Source organism: Anopheles bellator, chromosome 2, assembly GCF_943735745.2.
Source record: "Anopheles bellator chromosome 2, idAnoBellAS_SP24_06.2, whole genome shotgun sequence".
Lineage (NCBI taxonomy): Eukaryota > Metazoa > Arthropoda > Insecta > Diptera > Culicidae > Anopheles > Anopheles bellator.
This window is the reverse complement of record NC_071286.1, coordinates 1,752,067-1,761,880: the sequence shown is the minus strand read 5'-3', so window position 1 is coordinate 1,761,880 and position 9,814 is coordinate 1,752,067. Positions and strand designations below refer to the sequence as shown.

General features: G+C 54.0%; 2 protein-coding genes across 2 annotated transcripts; one reads left to right on the top strand and one right to left on the bottom strand.

The window, feature by feature from the left end:
• Nucleotides 1–598: 598 nt before the first annotated feature.
• Nucleotides 599–1,926, top strand: LOC131212375 (large ribosomal subunit protein bL19m). Its single transcript, XM_058206217.1, has 2 exons — nt 599–721; nt 784–1,926. Exons 1-2 carry the CDS (start codon nt 655–657, stop codon nt 1,650–1,652), a joined length of 936 nt encoding a protein of 311 aa, XP_058062200.1. The 5' UTR covers nt 599–654; the 3' UTR covers nt 1,653–1,926.
• On the bottom strand, nt 1,439–7,753 carry LOC131211701 (zinc finger MYM-type protein 4). Its single transcript, XM_058205281.1, has 6 exons — nt 3,238–7,753; nt 3,031–3,156; nt 2,841–2,962; nt 2,631–2,772; nt 2,460–2,559; nt 1,439–2,391 (listed from the first exon to the last, which is right to left on the bottom strand). Exons 1-6 carry the CDS (start codon nt 7,751–7,753, stop codon nt 2,217–2,219), a joined length of 5,181 nt encoding a protein of 1,726 aa, XP_058061264.1. The 3' UTR covers nt 1,439–2,216.
• Nucleotides 7,754–9,814: the final 2,061 nt, after the last annotated feature.

Genomic DNA, 9,814 nt, shown 5'->3' with positions numbered 1-9,814 from the left:
CACGTTAGTGAGGCTTCTCTATGGTCCCTCAACACATACGGGCCAGAAATCAATCTGAGAGTCGTGCTCTCGGACTCGGCTAGGTGGGATTAGCTTCTGACCGTAGATGGTCCCGGAGGGGCTCCCCTGCAGAGTTCTGGATGGGCCGCGACAGCGCGATTACTTACTTTTATCATTACTTCCTTTTTTCCTATTATCCTCCTATTATCTTACTTTTTTCATTATTTTGTATTGAAACGTCGCTTGGGGCAAAACTTTCCCCGTGATACTGGTCTTAAATGCATAGTATTTCTCAAATTAATGATGAATAGTTCTACTTATTTTCAATCCAACTACAATGGGTCTCCCCCGTAGATTATCCGCCTCGTCTCGCCATCGGTTTCTACCCAGAAAACTTCAGTTCGAACCCTGACCCAATCTCAATTTTCAATAAAAGAAATTGTTTGATATTTATTTTTCTGTTTTTAATCATCATTGGAGCAACGCATGAAATCGAGTACCGCTTTTGGAGATTTGAAAATTCTCTTTCAACCCTCCATTGTATATGAACCTTGGGCTCGTACGCCAGCCCACTCGCGTCAAGGGCGATGTTTTGACAGTCAACCGCCCGGAACCAAACATTGCTAGTGCTGCTTTCGGTGAAAATAGCCGAAAATGAATTGCATTAAAAGCTTCCAGGGCTCTCGTGGCGTTTTGCTGTTGCGGACATTCCGAAGGATAGGTAAGGGCGCCGCCACAGGCGAAAAACTGTCCCACCCTTCGCTAACACACGCTCCTTCGCAGACCCCGTACGCACCGCGGTCGCCAGTTGTTACTCAACCAAACCGGCGCCAGCGGCACCGGTAGCGACGAACAGCAAACCATCGCCAACAGCCGGTGCCGCCGCGGAGCGAAAATCGATCATCCCGCCAAACTACCGACACGTGTACCGGGAGTTTCTGCCGGACCCGAAGCTCGAGTGGCGAAATTCGTTGCGCGAAAAGCTTGAACGGCGCGACATGCTCAGCCGGCGGGCCAACATCGATATACCGGAGTTTTACGTGGGCTCCGTGCTCGCCGTGACGTCCTCCGATCGTCACGCCGAAACCAAGACGGCCCGCTTCGTTGGCATTTGCATACTGCGCGAAAAGTGTGGCCTCCGGGCACGCTTCATTCTGCGGAATGTTATCGACCACCAGGGCATCGAGATCAGCTACGATCTGTACGATCCGACGCTGCAGAAGATCGAAGTGCTGCGGCTCGAGAAACGGCTGGACGACCAGCTGATCTACCTGCGGGATGCGCTCGACGAGTACAGCACGTTCGACGTCAACATGGAGCCGGAAATACTGCCCGACGGGGCACCGGTGCCGGTGAACGACGTGAAGGTGGTGCTCAAACCGCACCCATGGTACGCGCGCTGGGAACGTCACGACCTGCGGGGGGTGGCCAACATGGAGGAACACACGAACGAGCGGCGTCGGGTGAACGCGGCCCGGCTAGCGACTCCGTGGGAAAAGTACGACCTGATGAAAGAGTATCGCCGCTCGATACCGGAGGAGGAACAGAAGGAAATCTTTACCGAAATCTACTCCACGCTTCACTCGCAGGAGCTGGCACAGAAGAAGATGAAACGCAAGCGCATCTTCGTGAAACCGACCAAACTGGCGTAGTTCTGTCGCATCCGCGCCACGCCGAGCAATAAAGTTAATCCACACACCAGACGCACACATTTTAGAAACTAATTCTGGTTTATTTCACCATATGCTCTAAACAGGGTTCATGAAGACGAATTCCCCCTCTCTCTCTCTCTTTCCGACGTGACCTCCGGCAAAAAGCTTAAAATACGCGCCATAGCATATGTACAAAACTTTCTATTGCTCCCTTTCTCTGTCTTAATTCACTTTAATAAAAAAATTCCCGTAATGCGGAAACGGAATCCCGGAACCCATCTGCCCGAGTTGGCTCTACTGTTTATTTTACAGGGATCATGATGATAGTATCAAACGAAATGTCACTGCCGGCGGCCCCCGAGAGGCCGTTGCGGGTGAATACAGCTATGAGAAGACCTGGATTGGTGACCATTGCTGGCCGGATTTCATTGGATGAAACACCGACCGACCGACCGATTGTGCGCGTGTATGATTACGGCGAAAAAACGAGGATCCTCGCACGAACTGGCACAAGGCGGTTGCTTTCTCTCTCTCTCTCTCTCTCTCTCTCTAGAGTTTAGGTCATTAGCTGGTCAGCAGCGCGATGTTGATCTCTTTCACCATCTTCACCCGGTGCAGCATTTTGCAGAGCGACTCCTTGCTGAGCGCTTGCGTCGAGTACCAAACGGGTGAGTCGGGCACGCAGGAACGCTCCGGTTGCAGGTAGAATACATCGTTGCGCGTCTTGACGCTTTCCGGGCTGCAAGAAAAAAAGGCGGACGGATTGAAAGTCCGATCCGATCGTCGCTGCGCCCACTCATCGCTTACCACTTGGAGAGATAAAACTCGTACAGCTTCACCGGGCACCGGAGCGGATTGTCCTCATTCTCCTGCTGCTCGTAAACCTTCTTCTTGCGTGTATTGGCTGCTGGAAACGAGCGAAACGACCCACCATTAGGGCGCCACTGTTCTACCCAAGTACCAAGGCGTAACGCTTACCAAGTGACGACTGCGGTGGATAGAAGCGTAGCATCACGTTCCGCGGGGCTTGCGATTTCGCACCCTGGCCAGCCTGATTCGGGTTTCGCTTCCAGTGCTTCATGATATGCGAAAAGCTGAGCTCCATGTGCTCCTCCACGGACTGCCCGGGGGTAAGAAAAGGCCAGCGTCAGCGATCGTTCACACCCTCCTTCCGCCCGAGATACTTACCACCAAGTTGAAGTGTTTGGTGTTGAAAAACATCAGCGTACTGAGCAGCACGTGCGGCGAATGGGCACCCAGCTGTTTGCACTCCCACAGGTGTTCCTCTTCCACGCGCGTCACGATAAACTCTGGAATGGAACGATCGAACGGATGAGCGAATGACGCTTGGGCGGACCATCGGCCTCCAATCACTCACGCGAGTCGTTGTAGAGGACGGAGAACTTTTTGGCCACCTCGTCCAAACAATCGGTAAACCGCTCATAGTACGGATCGGTGAATATGTTCTCCACGCGGCCCTTTTCGAACAAATATTGTTGAATTCCTGCCAATGGGAGAGTAAGGAGTCGTTAGGAGGGGAAAGTGTTATGAGTTAATGCAGGAGGAGCGTCGCGGTGGCTCGTACCCAGGACTAGGTAGTAGATCGTGTCCGGAGCGTACTCGGTGCCGTTCGGTTTGCGGACCTCCTTCACGAACAGGCACAGCGAGTAGTTGAGCTCGTCGGCCGTCAGCTGCAGGATGTCGGATTTGAACAGCTTCCGCCGGATGGAGCTCTTCTCGAGGTCGGCGTTCTTCGTCAGCACCCACTGCTTCCATGCGTTCACCCCGAACGTGTACTTGAGACACATGTTGGCGTCCGGCTTCTCCGCCGGTGGCACCACGGCCATTGCCGGTTCCGGCGACGGTTCTTGTTTCAGCTGCTCGCGCTTGATACGCTTGGTTCCATCGGCCATCTGCTGCTGCGGCTGGATGCTGTTGTTGTTGGCCGCTGCCTGCCGCGCCGGGACTGCGGAAGCGGTTCGCTTGCGCCCGCGCTGGACGAGCGTTGGCACCATGGGCTGGCGTTGGTCCTGGATCTGGAGCAGCTGCTGGTGTTGCAGGTGAGAGCCGTCCACGTAAGCATGGTGCTGCTGTTGCTGCTGCTGCTGCTGCTGTTGCAGCTGCTGCTCCTGCTGCTGCTGCGAGATCGTGGTCGCATGCATGGCCGACTCGAGATCTTCCGCTGGGTCCACGAAGTCATTCGAGGCCATCTTGAGCGCCATCTGGACCAGGTCCTCGCTGAACGAAGCATTGTTTTCGATGGCGCCAACGAATGGCGACGTTTGCACATCCCCGACCACCGCCGCCGCCTCCCCAACGTCAGCACCATCGTCCGATTCCGAGTCCGTGTCGTCCTTCTTCTTGTCGCCCGCCACCATCTCGGCCATCATCAGCAGCTCGGCCTCGTACGGATCGGCGGGCATTTTGTCCTGAATCTTCCGGATCTCCTTCAGGATGCCGTTGGCCGAGTTGCGAGTGGTCGGAATAAAGACTGGCACCGGGATGGGCAGTGGAATCGGCACCGGGACCGGGGTGGGCATCGAGTACATGAACATCGGCACCGGCACATAGATCGGCACCGGGATCGGGATGACGATCTTGCGCTGCAACCACCCATCCGTCTGGCTATCGACACTGCACTGCACCGGACGGCAGTTTACCGCCTTCGACGACTGGATTGGCGCGCACATGGTGGCCACATTGCCCACCTGAACCGGGGTCGGTGGAATCGTTACGATCTGTGTGTGCGTTTCCACCGTTCGAGTGGCCGCTGGTGGCTGTGTGGCTGCTACTGCCGACGGTGTCGACGTCGACGTGGCCGATACGGCCACGGCCAGCGGAGATGGATCCGCCGAGGTAGTCGGAGTACTCGACAGAAAGTTGCTAACCAACGGACGTCCCGACGGTGGCAGATTGGTGAGCGGTTCCAGTGCCACGCGCGGCCAATCGTTGTGACACACGGTTGCCGGTCCCTGATTGGCCGCCTTCGAGCGTGTACCACGGCCACTGGCAACCGCTAGCGAGTGAACCGAAGAGATGACGGGCAGATTGGAATTCGCGGCGGCGGCCGCTCTCGTAGGACGCCTCACTGAATTTGCCCGGTATTGCTGCTGCTCCGGTTGGTTTCGGACTTGCTGCTGCTGCGGCTGCGGCTGCGCCTGTTTTTGCTGCTGTGCCGGAAGAGGAGTGCCTCCCGCTGGCTGGGCCACCGGAGCCGGAACAGTCGGCTTGCGAACGCGCTTCGGCAGCCCGGTTGGGACGGGATTCGCCTGGGACGTGCTGTCCTGTCCCGCGCCGAGCACTAGTGGCCTTTTGTTGAATTGACTCTGAAACGACATGACGCACTGGTAGGTGCAAAAGTTGCGCAAACTCGTGTCGCTCATCGTCAGGTGGTACTGGGGTGCTTTCACCACCAGACAGTGGTCACAGCGTGTTTCCTTTTTGGCTATCGCATTCATGGACACGTCGTACAGGGAGAGACAGTTGAGCGAACAGAGCATTGCCGGGAGGCCGGGCCGCTGCAGCATGTCGAAGTTGTACTTCTTCACCTTGCACCAGGAACACGACACGATCCGTCGGTTCTTGATGATGTGCAGATTGAAGCACATCTTGCAGCAAAACGCCAGCGGCTCCGACGCACCGTCCAGCGAGAAGATCGTGCGCGCCGTGGAGACGGTGCGCTCGAAATAGTCCTTGCACATGGCGCACCCGTCCGGGTTGACGTTGTTGACGAACTTGAACGCGGAAAAGCAGGGCATGGTGCAGAAGTAGTGCTCCCGGCCGTCCAGCCGGACGATGACGCTCGCCTGCTTCTGATAGTTGCACACCGAGCACACGCGCACCTGCAGCTTGAGCGCCGGATCGATCGACGTGCGGTACAGGTTGTGGCAGGCCGCACTGCAAAAGTCACGAAAGATGCCCTTATCTCCGACGCGCGTCACAATGTAGGAGCTGCCGGTGCCATCGGCCACATTGGCCTGACAGTAGGAGCACGGTTTGAGGCCCTTCTTGAACACGTCCAAGCACGCGGCACAGCAGAACTGGCACACGTCGAACCCGAAGCGCACACAGTACTTGCCGAGGCTGGCCACGGACACGGCCCCACGGCACTGGGTGCACTGCGACCCGTTCGTGTTCTGGTACTGGGCCAGACACTTTGCGTTGCAAAAGTCCATCGTTTCCCACTGCAGCCGCTCGGCCGAGTCGAGCGACATCTCCAGCTGGCAGTGGAAGCACCGGCGGACGAACGACGCGTCGCGGTTCAGGCGGGCCGCTTCGGCTTCCTCCTCGGTGCGGGCGGTAAACTTGATGAGCGCCCCGGACCGCTGCTCGTTCGTGGCGCCCGCCTTCGGCATCGCGCGGATGCGCACCGCGCACCGCTTCAGCCGATACAGATCCGGGTGCTCGGTCATGAGCAGATTGAGGCAATCGTTGCACACGCTCAGCTCGTCCTCGTCCTGCATGAACCCGAACTGGCACGGTTTCCGGTCACCGCACTGGATGCACCGGCGCCCATCCGGGTACGGCGGTAACCGCTCCTCGATCGTGTACTTCTTCCGCACCACGCTGTACTTTTGGCCATTGATCGTGGTCAGATACTCGACACACTTGGTGTCGCACAGATACCGCCACTCCGGCGAAGGATCGGCCTGCGATCGGTAGCGAAACTTGCACACCTTCTCCTGCGAGCACCGTTCACACTTGGCACTGAAATCGAAGATGGGCACGATGGCCACGCGCTTCTGCACCAGCTCGAAGCGCCCCGGGAACTCGTTGCGCAAGCTTTGCACGCAGTCAAACGAGCAAACAAACTGCTCCGTAGGCTCCGGCGGCCCTTCGTTGGTCGTCATCACGCAGGCGTAAACACAGACCTTCTGGGTCTTGCAGTGGACACAGACTTCTGACTCGGCCGCCACGGGCAGCTCACGGATTCGGTTCTCGCGCGGCGACGCGTCATCCCCCGTAGACTCGGTGACCGAATCGTTCGACGGTACCTCATCATCCCGCTCGGACACCGGGTGCTCCGGTCCGTCGATCGGCTCCGGCCGGACTGTTTCGTCGTTCGCGCTGCTGTCCACTGCGGTTGGATCAGTTTCGTCTAGCGCTACAACCGCTTGTTCCGCTTCCTTGCCCATCGAGGATTCGTCCTCGGCCTCATCCTCGGTGATGGCACGCTGTTTGTCTTCCTCCGACACGATACGCTCGTCGTCGGGCAGAAGGCATATATTTTCGTTCTCACCGCCCGTCAAATCGTCTACGCCGGCCGAAAAATCACCCAACTGTTCACCGGCGCCTCCGCCACCGCCGGGGCCACCCGACTCCTCCGGAGATTCCTTTCCCCTAGCCTCGCCGGTAACATTCGCGTCCCCTTCTGGTGGTCCACCATCACCAGCTGCGGCTACATTTGCGTCACCCCGTTCCTTGTCGCCATCGTCTTCCGTTTGTCCCTTGCCTTGTCCGTTCTTTTCACGATCAACGATCGCTTGTTCTGCTTCGCCGTTACTCGGTGATCGCTCTTGTCGAATCTGATCGAACGGATCCCTAACACCGGCCTGGTCGAAGGACTGTTCGCCATCCGTGGTATCTTCCAGCTTAAGCTGGCTTTCGTCTACGTCCTTCATTTCGATGTCCTGCAAGTGGGACGCATTGAGGACAGTGTCGTCCGCTCCGACATTGTCTTCGATCTCCACCGGACCCGGACCCGGACGTGGACCCGATTCTTCTTCCCTCGTCGTTTCTTCTGCCAGGCGGTTGTTCGGCGGTGGCGCATCTTGGCCCCCATTGGTTTCCCGTGGATCCGTTTCCATTTCCTCTACGGCCGAATCATACTTTTCGCTCGCTCCGGATTCTTGACTTTCACCCTTCTCGTCCACCGGAGGCAGTATCGGTTCAAAGTGGTCCGGTTCATCGCCATCCCCATTATCAGGTGGTTTGTCTGCTTCCCCTTGTGAGACCGGTTCCGCATCCCCGTCGGTGGTGCCCACCTCTGTCGTTTCGATCGCCACCGGAACACCGTCTTCCGTATCGTAGTGTGCTGTCTCACAAACGATTTCGTCTGCAGGTTCTCCACACACCACGTCACCGTCGTTGGTCTGTTCCATCCTACTCGGCTTCGAGGATCAATTCTGGTTCAATCGAAACGGTACTGCCGGGTGGCGACAAACAAATATCGCCGCAATGCTGTGCGTTGTCTGCAAAGCGTGAGGTTACGGAAAGTTAGCCAACGTTCAAGCGAAAACGGCCTATCGCTTCAATCCGAATAACACATAGAGCGGGAAATAATGAAAACCCAAGCGTTTCGTTTCGATCCCTTCGTCCGGGAAGAATAACAAGAACACTAAGAACCACACGGCACAAGCCACACATTCCCGCGTCTAGCGATCTTTTTGCGGGCGCGAATTCGCGAAGATTCACCGTTCTAGGAGCCTGATGCCATCTTTTGCACGCACTGTCGCTATCCCGAGCATCAATTACTGTCGCTATCCCGAAGCCACCGGTGAACAGCAATCGCATATCATTTCGGCTTTCAAGCCAAGCGTACAGCTTCACCCTGCTCTAAGGTTACTTTGATTAAACTGAATCCACGGTATATTATTTACCGGTTTTTTTGCTCCGATAAGTGCCCGCGCTGAGTCGAGACATTAGAACGTACAGCGATGAAAAAGGAGTCTCTTTTTTGGGTAAAATTTACACTTTTCTTTATTGAACCTAGAGCGTTGTTGGTCGCCGTCAAAAACAAGCGCGTTCCATTTTGTGCTGCTTCTCACTCTGACAAGCCCATCGCGACTTTGCGATCACACCTACCTGACGCGTTTATAGTCGAAAGCTTTTTAAACTATTGGACGCCCACAATTACCTCAAACAATTTAATTTAAACGCACTTATTGCACCAATTGTCCGTGCTTTCAACTGTTTCACGAAACGCAAATGCCAAACACAATTGCTTTTTCACATAAAACCCAAGCCTTGCCACTCGTTCGATGCAGTCCAGCTTGAGGGGTTACGAATTTGCAAGAAAATTAGAACATACGGCTTAATCGGCAAGCTAGCACGGCGGGAAATCGAAATACGTTCCATTGAAGGAAGATTTACGAAACGTTGCTAATGAGAATTCGTTGTAAACTTTTCAACCCCACAAATCGTCTTCCTTCATCGAAAATTATCGACTAACGCAATATTCGGTGGTTTAGTAGCATCTTTAATTGAAACCATTTAGGCAACACTGGCTCCTATGCTGGCGACATTGTAAAGCCATATTTTCATACATGAGAAAAGCCATATTTTCTTGCGCACCCATTCAGCTTCTGGGGGCCAAGTTCGCGCGCTTGTGAGAGAGCCGCCGCTCTTTTCAAACTAAAAACAGTTACAAGGTGTATCAAGTTTGTGTATATTTAAATAATAATTTCGAGCAATGAGAAATCATCAAAACGTTTACCGAGTCCTCACCTACTTTTTTGCTAATGTAGCTGATTCTGTTAAATTGAAAGGGTTTTTTTCACAAACCCCAAGTTTTATGAATGGTCTCTGTTCTCAATGGTTTGCCGGTCTGGACAACGATGTTAACCTTGATATCATCATCCACGGTAATGGCGGGATGGTGGATGGTATGTTAAAGGTCTAGGCTACTTTTGCTTTGAATCCATTTATCAAAAGGTCAGCGGACCTTTTAAAAAAGTCGCCAGAACCAACCGATATGGCATAAATGCATCGACAGCGATACGAGAACGGCGGGTGTGAAAAGTTGGTGGACGAAGGCGTTTAACCCCCAGCGATGGCAGGAGTCTTTATTACAGGCCAGGGCCGATCGGCAGTAATAAACAGCAACAAATAAATAATAAACAGAATAATAAACAGCATAATAAAACCATAATCTGCAGTTAATGTCTTAGGACGAAAATCAAAAACCAAGTAACAGATAATGTTTCTTGATGATCCTCAGTTTAACTCTATTTTCATACACCTCTACCATTTTTCGCTGCTTTTTCTTTCGATATTTTAAAGATTTCTTATTTTATGCAGACCCCACGTTCAGAAGAAAATTAATGTTATTGAGTTAATTCAGCAATCATACATAAATAAATCTTATTCAAACCCAAACTTGAATAAACAGTGAAGATTATTGAGGTTCATCCTTCTTATGAATTTTAAAGTGACTGGCTAGA